General features: G+C 32.3%; 1 protein-coding gene across 1 annotated transcript in view; it reads right to left on the bottom strand.

Annotated features, from left to right (window-relative positions):
• The window catches only part of LOC106462652 (vacuolar protein sorting-associated protein 13D-like), a 120,480-nt gene that overhangs the window by 29,179 nt on the left and 77,216 nt on the right, over positions 1-14,085 (bottom strand). Inside the window, exons 51-58 of the mRNA XM_022389967.1 lie at positions 12,242-12,309; positions 8,929-9,034; positions 7,320-7,445; positions 5,698-5,824; positions 5,101-5,235; positions 4,234-4,381; positions 3,549-3,756; positions 428-686 (exon numbers count right to left, since the gene is read on the bottom strand). Of these exons, the coding sequence (XP_022245675.1) occupies positions 428-686; positions 3,549-3,756; positions 4,234-4,381; positions 5,101-5,235; positions 5,698-5,824; positions 7,320-7,445; positions 8,929-9,034; positions 12,242-12,309 (1,177 nt within the window). The remainder of the gene's footprint in view (positions 1-427; positions 687-3,548; positions 3,757-4,233; positions 4,382-5,100; positions 5,236-5,697; positions 5,825-7,319; positions 7,446-8,928; positions 9,035-12,241; positions 12,310-14,085) is intronic.

Here is a 14,085-nt window from a genome sequence, read left to right as displayed (position 1 = left end):
ACACTCACTAACACATTGTACAATCCACACTCACTAACATTTTGAAAAATCCACACTCACTAACATTTTGAAAAATCCACACTCACTAACATATTGTACAATCCACACTCACTAACATATTGTACAATCCACACTCACTAACATTTTGTACAATCCACACTCACTAACATTTTGTACAATCCACACTCACTAACATTTTCTACAATCCACACTCACTAACATTTTCTACAATCCACACTCACTAACATGTTGTACAATCCACACTCACTAACATTTTCTACAATCCACACTCACTAACATGTTGTGCAATTCACACAGCCATGAAAAAATTCAACAGTTACACACATAAAAATTCCAGAATTTTTTTATTCAATCCCTGTTTAGTTTCATCATGCAAGATTAACTACACTCTACATATAAAACTCACAGAATGTAAGTCGGTACTTTTTCCAGGCTTGATGCACCCCTTTATATCTGCATCTCTGACACAGTAATGAAGGTCATAGGGTAAAAGGTTAACTACAACCAGTGAAGGAATAAAGAAAATCTTGTGGCCAGGCTTAACGAGTAGTCTTCTTGGTGGTGTAGTTGATCTGGTCAAGGAACTTGACGACGTTGATCCCCTCATACCGGGTTCAGAAGTTCTTTCTGCAGGAAAGTTTTCCCGCTTCACAATAACACTAAACCTAAATGTATTTGGAATTAAAATCAAAGAATTACCAAACTTTTACAATGCCTTGATCCATACTCGAACATCAGTATACATTACACTTGCACACAAAAATGTTCACGCTCGATATGTAAACACCAAATGAATGTAAACCTTCCACTCATTCTGCAACAACAAAAAACATACAAATTTTATTTATTAAATATTAAATATATTTTAAGTATTTCAAAAAATGTTATAATCACTTAGCTCTATTACTGAAACTTGATGACCGTCAGGGTATCAGAAGTAGCTGGTTACAAAATCACTATAAAGGGGTAACCGTTAAAATAAATACAGCTGTTTTTGTTCACAATTCGTGTGAAACATTAAATATTTAACAAATTTGCAGAAGAAATAATATTTTTTGCCCCAACAAACTTAGCTTTATGGTAGCCTTCTAGGTAATAATTTTTAAGTTCTCGAAAAGGACAGTTCCAATAAAAACTAAAATATTGTAATCCCATGCAATACAGTGCATGCCATTAAGACAGGCACATGTGCATGAGGATGCATTTTTACAGTAACCCTGGGGTGGCTATAAATATGTTTTGAAATTTAATATTTAGTATTCACCTGTCTTTAACTTAGAGGAGGAATTTACTCTCCAATAAGGAAATGACAATGTGATACATGGGAGGTTGGTTGCTGCGACTGAAATTAATTTGTCGTGCGTGTAGTGTATAATGCTGCTTTCATCAATAAGTTGAATGTTAGATGAAATCACAAGAACGATTTGATAACTATCCAGACATTATATAGATTTTGCACGTGAAATTTCAAAATCTTCTGATGCATAAAAGTATTTTTTATCTTAAAATTACTTCGCATGATAGATAGGCAACATGTGAAAAGAAAAAAAAATGCATGAGAGAAACATTGCTTTACAAACCTTAAGGCTCGATAAAAAAATTTGATATTTTGCATATGAAAGCATTGTAATGTTTACTGGTTAACTGCGAAATTTCTTAACATTCGCTTACTGATTTAAAAGTTATAGCATGAAACTACAACAAGCACAAAATGGTTATGAGGTCAGTCCCAGGGACTGAACCCGGGTTTAAAGAGTTAAATGAAATCACACCTGTAAACTTATTAATGAGTAACTGAGTACATTTTGGATAGAAGCCTACGAGTAACAAGTCACAAAATTTTGTACTTGTAGTACTCCTAAAATCATTGAGCAATATATAGAATGTTAAAGCTGTTGAGAGGATCACTTAATTCTGTTGTATTTAAAGAAAAAAGAATATGTTCTATTACTAGGTTACTGGTATAGATTATTCTCAAACAATGAATGATCACCTTATGTAGCACACAGTAACAGCAAAATAAACATATTTAAATTTGTGCTAAAAGTCTATGAAATAATGCTGCTTTCCAACTGAACAGCAGATGGGAAATAAAAAAAACTTCAAACTTTTACAGAAGGAAATTGGAATTAGAAATGTTAATTCTTTACAGAATAATAAAATGCAGTATTTAAAATATGTAGAATAGTGTAAATATTATGCTAACAACACTACAGTTATTGGTTTTCACCCCAATCACCTACTTCAAGTAGAAAGATTGTGGCATGGCAGAGCTGGTGATGTCATAAGTGTACATATTATGAGTGAGCATAATATGGCTAGTAAAAAGATTGTGGCATAACAGAGCTGGTGATGTCCTAAGTGTATATCCGAGTGAGCATAATATGGCTATAGAAATAATGAAGAAAAGACGAAAAAAAAAGGTATTTGAATTTGTTCTACAGAATTGACACAAAATCTAGCAATCTCTTATAAAGTAGCAATCTCGATTATCCCAAGCCTTCTTGGTGAGTGACTACAATATCCATAGTTTTCTTGATGGTTGGTGGTTTCAATCATATAGAAAGATAGGTATAGAATATTTTCAATGCTTATGGTAGGTGGCCACAGGATATCTTTAACTCTCTTGAAGGATGTGTATGAAATATTAACAGCTCTTTATTTTATAAGTGAATATACTGAATCCATGTATAACCATTAGAGGATAGATTAATTTTTACATTTTCACAATCTGTAACTCTCTGTTTTCAGTAAGTTGATTACAACTCTTCTATAACCCCAACCTGAAATAACCTAAGCATAAAGCATGGCTCTGTATATTCAACTTTTTACACGACTCTAGAAACATCTCAACCTTTTTAATACTGGCTGAGTTTTTACAACATTTCACTTATTACATCTCTCTAGAAACAACTCAACCTTTTCAATACTGGTTGAGTCTTTATGACATTTCACTTTTTGCACCTCTCTAGAAACATCTCAACCTTTTTAATACTGGCTGAGTTTTTACAACATTTCACTTATTACATCTCTCTAGAAACAACTCAACCTTTTCAATACTGGTTGAGTCTTTATGACATTTCACTTATTACATCTCTCTAGAAACATCTCAACCTTTTCAATACTGGTTGAGTCTTTATGACATTTCACTTTTTGCACCTCTCTAGAAACATCTCAACCTTTTCAATACTGGTTGAGTCTTTACGACATTTCACTTTTTACACCTCTCTAGAAACATCTCAACCTTTTCAATAGCAGTTAAGACTTTATGCTGTTTCCCTTTTTACACCACTCTAGAAAAAGCTCAACCTTTTCAATAGTGGTTGAGTCATTATGCTGTTTCACTTTTTACACCACTCAAGAAACAGCTCAACCTTTTCAAGACTTTGCTTTTTACCTTCCAAAACAGTTTGATGTCACAGTAAGATGTAAATAAAATGGTCTGGGATGACCTTTAAAATAGTTGTATAAAGACAGATACAGAAAAAAAAACAAGTCAGGACGAATACGAACAGCTTAATTCTTACCTGTATCGTTCTTTTGACCCATACAACGGAGAACATGACTTGACTGTTCCATTTATTTCCCTGGGTCTGCTTACGTGTTGCCATCTGATAGGACTGTCACACGTAGTTACCTGACGATCGGCAGGTCTAACCCAAATGTTGGCATGGACAAAATGGAGAGGCATGAAAAGATTTGTATGGGGAAGAAGGAAGAGAGTGTGTGCAGACACTGTAGAAAAACATACATTTTGAAATTTAATTTATTTAAAATATAATAATTTCACTTCACATAAACTAATATTACTTTTCATAACAAACACAAACATGCATACAGAACGTGAGGTTTTAGGATGAGAAAATATTACACTATAAATTATCTCTGAGCAGACCACTTTCTATGTCATTATAATTTTACACCATTTTTTATGTCCTATTGTTTTTAAATACACACCAGAACTACAAACAAGTAACCAACTGTAAAGCAGTTGTTATTACTACATATATATGTTACAGATTTCTTTCCATTCTCACCAAAAGTAAAATTGAAAAGAGGATCTGTGACGTAGAGGCCTTATACTTTCCTTGATTGGTCGTACCCTCTGCTGTGGACTGCAGTTTCACCTATTGATGTTGTTATTACTACTTTACAACAACAAACAAGTTCCCAATTGTGTTTACTATTTTACATACAACTAGAAACTAGTACCTGACTTTAACGTAGTATTTTCTAATTTGATTTCTACAGCTTCCTTCAACAGGTTGCTAATCTGCAGTGCTGACCGTACAGTCACTAACTTACGAGCACTGCCCTCCAACTTCACAGCAAACACTACTCTGACTGGGGGTTCATCTCTCTGTTGAAAAGAAAAAAAAAGTTTGTTTTATATTCATATATAGGAATTTTTATCATCTAAAGTTGTCCCTCCATACGTTTATTATATACTCATATTTCACAGGAAGATGTGACAAAGTTCCTTAACTGTATATATTTCATAATTTGCCTCTGTCTTTTACTTGTATGCCTTTGCATAATTTACTTTATAAAATATGGATTTTTTATTATTATTACTAAGGTAAAACTATAAAGCTGCCATTTCTATTTTTGAACTACTGACCAGAAGGAAGGCAGCCAATGAGTTGCACCGCAACTACTATTCACATTAAGTGATTGACTGTCATTCTTATAATACACCCACAGCTTAAAGTGCAAGGAATATTTTGTAGTATTGCATGGATTTGAACCCAGATTGCCAGCTCCAAAATCCAGAGCTCAACCACAGGGACAGATTGTGTCCCGTAGAGAATTTGGAAATGTGATTCACTGAATAATTTGATAAATAAATTTTCAGCTGCCCAAGATACACATATTTGTTACTTAAATCATTCCACAGATTAAACTTTTTTAAAACTGTGCATAAAAATTAATGTTAAAGATTTTTAATCTCCTACCAAAATTACTTCAATTATTTACCAAGTTTTCAGGCAGGATTAGTATTATGTTCATACGTCCTTCCTAAATTTAAACACTGTAACCAAGTTGTATCTGAAAAATTTCAGACAATAAATAACTTACCACAACTGTCAATCGACTGGCTTCTGGTTTTGTTTCTCGAAAGTAAACCCCTACTCGGTCAACGGACACAGGTGCCACTTGTCGAAGGCCATCAATCTTTACTATGAGCTGATGAATCTTTAATTGATGAGAGTCCTGAAACATAACAATAAAAATAAGTCACACATGTAAAAAACTTAATTTACTTAATAAAATTCTGAATCATCCCCAATTTCATAAATACTGTATTGAAGAACAAGTTAAATAAATGAAAATATCACAAAATTAGTTCTTAAATAGTACTTTGAAATAAAATATAATCATAAAATCCTAATAATTCATATCTGAATTTGTAGAAAATGTCAAAACTTCCTTTTCACTGCACTGTCTATTAAAAAAAAGTAAGCATATGGCAAACTGTTCAGAGGTGTAATTAAAATGTGATACAGCATATATCACTCCTTCCTGATTTGTCACGCTCATGGTAAATTTTTTTTTTGCAAGTTATTCTAGAGAAATTATATTTAGAAAATACCTTTTTTTTCTTTTTCAGTGATGTAAAATATGTTCTAGTGTTGTAAGAATTAAAGTATAATGAAAGCAAAAAAATATTCTTACCCTGTGTCTCATTTTATCACGTTCTTCAAAACTAAAAGGAATAATCTGGCCAGGATAGGCATCTATCCAGGATAGACCAGAATCAGCAACTTGGTGGAAATTCATGTAATGTGGCTCCTTTGTATTCCTATGTTTAGAAACGTAAGAGTTGTACGAGATGTTATCGAACAAAGTTCTACTTAAAAACAACTAAAGAATCAACCAGTATTGTCGTTTTCAGCTTAAGATATGAATGTAGATTTCAGGGATAATATCACATTAATTAAACCAATTACACAGAAACACAGTGTGTTGAGAAATAATATTACATTAACTAAACCAATTATACATAAACACACAGTGTATAGATTCAGTGTCTCTTTGTTCTCATATTTAAACTGATATTTTATACTTAAATATCCATAAATAGAAGACTGACTCTCAGTTACTGGTACCCTCAGTTATCTTTACTTCCCCTACAAGTGTTTATCAGATATCAGATGGTCTACACATGAATTATTGAGTTTCTGAAAGAGACAATATTACTACCTTCCTTTCTTATATGTGAAATGAGAGTCTGGACAACTTGATGAGAGTATACACAATCTTTATTACACAAATGACAAGATAATGCCCACACTGACAAGCAGGCAGTTCTTTCTCCCCTAGATTGCATGTAGTTTTTATACCTTCTCTCTCTTGCAGGATTTATTGCAGCTGAACTAAACATAGTTATCCCCAAAAGGTGGATCCTCTCCACAGATCATCTAGTAGAGAGAACTGAACTAAGAAAGTGAGCTCAGATCTAGTATGTAAACTCACTTTCTTTATCCAGTGGATGGCATCACCTTGTGACCTCTGTTCCCTAACAGCATTGGTTGGTTGTCACTTACAGTCAATGTCATAATCAACCAATAAAGGATATTCCAATGCTAAACCTTTCAACCTTTCTTCCAATGCTGAAATATCCTCGTGGACCAAGAGGACCTCTCTTTCTAAACCGAACTAAGTAACTATAACAAGGTATTGTTAACAGCTTTCTTAAACGTGTTGCCAACATTACAATGTAGTAAATAAGTAGTAGAAAATGTAGAATATGCCAGCATATCATATGCATATATATAAATATACAATATCAGAACAAGGAGTACAATAACTAGATATTATGCAACACTCTTAGTAACAAACCATTGAAAAGACAACGGGGTTGACCTAAAAGCACAAGAACCTTTACTGAATAATTTATCCTCTAAAAATTGTCACAGATACGAAATAAGCTGCCATAAGCCTGAAACAACCAGTCCAGTGTTTTTATCAGATTAGCTATACAAAGCTTAAGTTTCATGCAGCACACTCTGCAAGGTTGAAGCTTTTCCTCAAAAACTGGCAGTTAGAATCAGATTTTTTTTTTCACTTTCACAAATATATATATTGCTTTAAAGACACTTTATACATTTATCCATGTGATAGTCATAATTAATATTTATGAGTAGTGCCCCCGTTTTTAGGTGTAAAAGTATTCTAAATGTTATATGCATCAACTCACAAGGGTTTAATCTCTTACAGTTGAATAAGAGATAGGAGGTTTATGTTTTCAGTTTTACAAAATATGCAATCTAACTTTGTAAAAACATCCATGTTACCTTTCTAACGATGAGATCACAGTTGCAAACTTTAACTTGCAATCAGTGTCGTTTTGTAAAGCGAATGGAACAAACGGTGATCTCCGTCTATAAGCACGACTAGAAATTCCTTTCTTTGCTGGCTCACTAGATGTAAGAAACAAGAACACGTGATTTGAGATTAAAAAAATGTATCACGAGATATAGAGAGAAAAAAAAATTACTTGATAAATCATATTTTATTCCAAGAACACTGGCAGTTATAAAGCAGTTCTTTTAAAACACCTAACTAATAATTATCACAAGTTTATCTAATGATACCAAAAATTACATTTTTAAAGCATTAAACAAAAAGATGATGAAATGTTCTGCACCATTGATATTTACGAGTCTCACCCTTACTATGACTTTTCTAAGCCACGTTTGTGTTTCTAAGCTTTTTTTTCTGTTAAAATAATGTGCTAGGATGGGATTAACTTTCCAAGAATGTACAGAGATGATCCTGCTGTGATACTGTGTCGTAAGTTTGTAACATTAGCAGTTCATGTTTTGAACACCTGTAAAGTTTTGTGTTGCATGACTTTTCTAAGCCACGTTTGTGTTTCTAAGCTTTTTTTTCTGTTAAAATAATGTGCTAGGATAGGATTAACTTTCCAAGAATGTACAGAGATGATCCTGCTGTGATACTGTGTTGTAAGTTTGTAACGTTAGCTATGATCCTGCTGTGATACTGTGTCGTAAGTTTGTAACGTTAGCTATGATCCTGCTGTGATACTGTGTCGTAAGTTTGTAACGTTAGCAGTTCATGTTTTGAACACCTGTAAAGTTTTGTGTTGCATGACTTTTCTAAGCCACGTTTGTGTTTCTAAGCTTTTTTTTTCTGTTAAAATAATGTGCTAGGATAGGATTAACTTTCCAAGAATGTACAGAGATGATCCTGCTGTGATACTGTGTCGTAAGTTTGTAACGTTAGCAGTTCATGTTTTGAACAGCTGTAAATTTTTGTGTTGCACGATTTTTCAGTCACCATGTATAAAATATTGATTTACAGTTCCCGGCCTCAATTTTAAAATTAATATCTTACTAGTAAAAAAAAACAACTTATGTGCCTTATGATACTTGACTTACATAAGATGAGAATCATTTGATAAAATATCAAACAATATATCTTTTACAAGTGATAACTCATGTTAATATATTTTTCTAAATAATGTAGAGTCTACAGAAATATATTCAAGTTGAATCATATGACTGAAATCATATAAACGTTTTTTTTTTCAATAGCTTCAGGCCTTCAGGAACTAAATAAAAAATAGATGCCCTTAGATTTTATTCAATTAAAGCAGTTCCAATAGTTTAAACCATCACCATGTTCTGTGTTGATCTGTTAATGTCATAATATCTTTAGTATCACAGAACTTACATACAGGTGCAATTAAATGGTTCTTGCGACATGTTTAAAAGAAAAATGCCAGACATAACAGAGAACAACCATGTGTAACATGCTTTTAGCTACTCAAATGTTCCTGGTAGAACCTTAAAAAGAAATAAACATGTAATGTATTGGGAGTTAATGAAATATGTTAAAACTTACCAATAAGTAAAATAATATTCTCTAGAAAAAAAATACCTATTTTTCTCAAAGTCTTTGTAGTACTCTTCACTCCATGTTTTCTTCACCATGCTATACAGATCCAACAAGCTTCTGGTTATGCAAATATTCAGAACATCTTCAGCTAAGGACAAGGATTGTTTGATTACCATCAGCACACACTAATTTACAAAAAATTTTATATAAGAATTTTCAACATCGGTCCATTAAACAGAACTTTTTCTAAGGATTGATGCATTTTTTTTATAGCTAAAAGTTGATGGAAATGTTGTTGTTGTTGTCAGAGACTGAGAAATAATGTGTGAAAAACAAGATTAATGATATTAACGTGTCCTCGTGTATACATTTTAACTCGATATTATCACAAAGTAAGAAAATACGTAACTTCATTTCCATGGTTATTTTTAAAAGATTTTCCAATTTTCTAAGCTCGACAATAGAAGATAAACAAGTATTTATTTGAACTTCAAGACAACTGGTAGAATAACATTTGGAACAGTCACAAAACAAAAAGATGGAAAATCATGCATAGTTTCTTTACGAAATGATCCCGAATTTTTTATAATTTCAAAAATATGCTTAGATTTTTGCATGAATAGCACACAGTAACAGCAAAATAAACATATTTAAATTTGTGCTAAAAGTCTATGAAATAATACTGCTTTCCAACTGAACAGCAGATGGGAAATAAAAAAACTTCAAACTTCTACAGAAGGAAATTGGAATTAAAAATGTTAATTCTTTACAGAATAATAAAATGCAGTATTTAAAATATGTAGAATAGTGTAAATATTATACTAACGACACTACAGTTATTGGTTTTCGCTCCATACATCATTGTAGAAATAGAATGACTGAATCCAGGTCTCAATCATTTACATTTTAGTGTTTACAGATCTGAGATAAAGAACCGTGTTCGTGTTTTCAAAATTGTTAACCGCTTTTATTATCCCGATTGTCAAATAAACATCAAATTACAGATTTTGAAGAAAACAGCTAAATGTTATTAAACATGAGACTATAATCGACTAGTGATGGAGAATCCACTTGACGTGTCAATGAGATCATGTCTATTAATTCATATGTTAACCCTTTCTGGACAAGATGGGGGTGTTACTGATATCCCCCGATTTTTCTTTCCTTACAGTGGAAATACATAACCATATTACATGAAACTTAGCATAAACTCACTAAATAGTAACTAGTAACTCACAGTATTTACATAATTTGATTTAATACTTCTATATTTTTTTCAGGTTGTGATATTTACAAAAATTCTTCTTTTCGTCCCAGAGCTTAAATTTCTGTATTGTTGATTAAAAAGTCCAGTTTTATACATCCAGTCAGTTTTAAATGATTAATATTTATTAACATATTAATTTTTATACTTTATTTGATTGCAAAATTTACCAATTCTGGCTATAAGTCATTAAATACTGCACAAACTGACAAATACTTTATTAGTAAGCGTTGACATCACCTTTCAAATTGGTTACTTATTTGGCAACATTATTATTGGCCCAGATCAACTTGGTCTAATAAATGTAGTTTTTTTTTTATCTTTTCGCATTTTTTAAATACAATAGACTTAACATTCAAATCACTGAAATATTATGCCATTCCCTACCACACTTGCTAATCCTAACTAAGATTTCCTAATGTTTTGTCATAGAATAATATTTCCTTAGCTTTCAAACAGATATAATTTAGCATAAAACATTTCTCAAAATGAAAAGAACTTTAAAGAAACTCTAAACAAATCCTCAGATTTGAAGTTTTTTCTCAAGTGTTCTAAACTTTCCATTAGATTCTTTTGTTCACTCCTCCAGGTAGCCATTATCTCAAGAAGCTACAAATTAATGTTCAAACCACCTTATTTACTCTAACTGACATAGATATAATATAATCTGCTATATTATATTATATATATTGTTGCGTCAGCAGAGGTCACATGACTAGTATCATGCCACGTCGTTCTCGAACATTCATGTCCTTTCCTTAAATCTCAGGATCCTTCTAGATATAGTGTAGTCTTGTATATATAAGACGGTCACAAATTGACGGCAACAATGTGTAATTGAACTGTGTATTGTTGAAGTCGAGCACGTGAGACGTTCGTTGAGAATTATAGCGTTTGTTATAGCACGACTGTTGAAATTAAGTGTATCGCAAAGTTATATTCAGAAAGAATAAACCAGTTTTATTTAAGAAAGGATTTGTGTCGCTAAAGTTTCGTCGGAACGAATTTACGGAAAATTAACTAACGAACGGAGACGTAACAATATTAAGCCATTGGCTCTAGCTATTTTCAAAGCTGAGCTTCATTAGTAATCGTTCAGACCACATAAAAGGGGTGACATAGGGCAGTTGTAATAAAGATCACAAACAGAGAAGGAAAACTACACGTAAAAAAGAATGCAAACCATTACATTTTTAAAGGATGATAACTTTTTAGCAAATATAAGAATGTACTTTGAAATTGGCAGAAAAATTATATATTAAAAAACAAATTGACGTGTTGTTTGCTTGTGAAACTCTTTGGAGTTTTGTAGAAATGAAAGATGGAACTTTTTTCAGTTTATTTTTTGCAAGTGACACTAAATAAATGCTGCCTAATGACAGAATATCAACACCTGAAAGGTGCTTACTGATAGTAATGAGCCTAAACTGTTACATTCATGCAGCCAAGACATAAGCAGTCCATTTAAAGATTAATAACTTGCTCAAAGACTCTACTCAATGAACTTAAATCATCTATACCACGAAAGTAACAGTATTCATTAATCAATTCATTTAATAAGTTACCATGAAACATCTGATTTTAATACTGAACGTAGAACATTATTAATCACGATAATTCATCTCTCTGATTGGTACTTAGAGGAAACAGAAAGAAAGAAAGAAAATCAGTTTATATCGGGTATTCTAAAAATTTATTTTTATGGGAAATAACATTTTTCTTTTTTGCATTAATGTTAAACATGATAACTAACAATCAATGAATCAGAGGCACAGCTCGGTATTTAAGAGATTTGGGCTTGGGTCCACAGGCGCGAGATATTTCTATGTTTCACTATGATACTGATCGTTGTTTTCTATTCTAATTTTTCAACTGGGGATTCGAGGCACGGGCCCCATGTACCAGTGCCTAGCGAGGCCTCTGTGAAAAAGTAATTCTACAGTTGAGAAAGCTGTCATCAACAAGATGTCGACATAATATATTTTCGTGCCATAAATTATACACTTCTTTCAATGTTTAGCAACTTTTGAAACATCCCTACACAATGTAGAGGGAACTTATGTAGTAAAATATTACTGAACTGAAACTTACCATCCACTTTCATAGAGAATTTCTTACTGCCATATAAATTGGGGCCTGCTGACCATTTTGTTTTACACCTATTAAATGAAACCACAGAAAATAAGATTAAATCTCAAGACATTGACTTTGTTTAATATCATTCATTGTGGGAACCAATTATTGCAACAACACTCATTTGGATGAAGAGAAACAGTCAGTATCCTGTGAAAATTATTTTATTTCCTAAACAATTTTAGCAACCCTACTGAACGCAAGCCCAGTTTTCACAGAACGATCAGTTGAGGTAAGATAAAATAATAACACTACGTTCTTATGTATCAACTATCAAGAGAAACAGTCAGTATCCTGTGAAAATTCTTTTATTTCCGAAACAGTTTTAGCAACCCTACTGAATGCAAGCCCAGTCTTCACAGAACGATCAGTTGACGTAAGATAAAATAATAACACTACGTTCTTATGTATCAACTGACGTGCAACCACGTTATCAACACTAAGAAGGTAACAATAATAAATGTATCACAAGAATATAAATATGGTGAAGAAACTATTAATTTATAAGCAAAAATAAACGGATGAGTCATGTAAACACTCATATCTGATAAATATGTTTAATATGCCTAATTTGACGGGTGATGGACATGTTCTAAGATCTTCCTACATCCTTTTTTTTACTAAAAGTTGGATCTTTAGATGACTATAAGTGCCAGCTGGCTAATGATTTCACTCAGTTTATCATCATAGGGAGAAAATATATTATTATGCAGTTGTGTGTTCACGAAGTAGAGATGACATTAAACAGAAAACAATTTTTACAGATACTGAATATTAGTTATTGAAATACGTACAAGATCCATGCATGTACGATACACATTGGTTTTGTTCTGTTAATAGAATATTATCATCGGACATCAATATTAAAATACATTATCCTTTTTTTACATGTATTCTTCCATAATGATAAAATACGGAAAAAAAAAATCTTCCAGCTTGTTTAAGAGTGCTTCCTCTTTTTTCTATTAACTTCTGAGTAGAGCAAGATACTTACTTAGTGAAACTAAAAATAAACGTGGCATCGGTTATAATTATAGCCAATTAAATATACTTTTCTTATATATTCCTATTATGAAGATTTGATACATCAGTTGGGTACCTTCAGTTTAATGACATTTTCTGCCATAACCCCATTAATATCTCGTGGGGTTCGGCCAGTTTAGGAGATTTAGTTTAGTCCTAAATACGTATATTAAGCTAACAATGCAAAACAATCTCTTTAAAATGGAAATATAATAAAACACAAAATTAAAATGTGATAAGATGAAATAAATCAAACACTATGACCAATACTGTCAATGAAAGTAACTTTAAAGAAATAATAGAACATATCTTGAGAATAATGAAGTTAGGGCTCAACAGAGTCTGAGAAACCAAGAGCTAAATGTTGTTTTAAACTGTTGCTGAAGGACAACATTCCACAACACTAAAGATGTAACTAAAAACATGTGATGATCAAAAAAAGGTAGAGAAAAGGCACTTCGCAAGGTGGGAGAGAAAACACTATTCAAAGTTAGAAGGAAAGCACTATCCAAGGTTGGAGAGTTCAGTTTAACTTATTTGTTTGTTGTTAAACACAAAGCTACACAATAGGCTATATGTGCTATTTAAACCCAGTTTTTTAGTGTTATAAGCCTCACAGACTTACTGCTGAGCCACTGGGAACCCAAATGGAAGAGAAAGCACTGTCCAAGGCTAAAGAGAAAGCACTGTCCAAGGCTAAAGAGAAACCACTGTCCAAGGCTAAAGAGAAACCACTGTCCAAGGCTAAAGAGAAACCACTGTCCAAGGTTGAAGAGAAA

The sequence above is a fragment of the Limulus polyphemus genome, unplaced genomic scaffold (assembly GCF_000517525.1).
Source record: "Limulus polyphemus unplaced genomic scaffold, Limulus_polyphemus-2.1.2 Scaffold1217, whole genome shotgun sequence".
Taxonomy (NCBI): Eukaryota; Metazoa; Arthropoda; class Merostomata; order Xiphosura; family Limulidae; genus Limulus; species Limulus polyphemus.
Note: the sequence above shows the minus strand (reverse complement) of the source record. Positions and strands in the feature narration are given on the sequence as shown.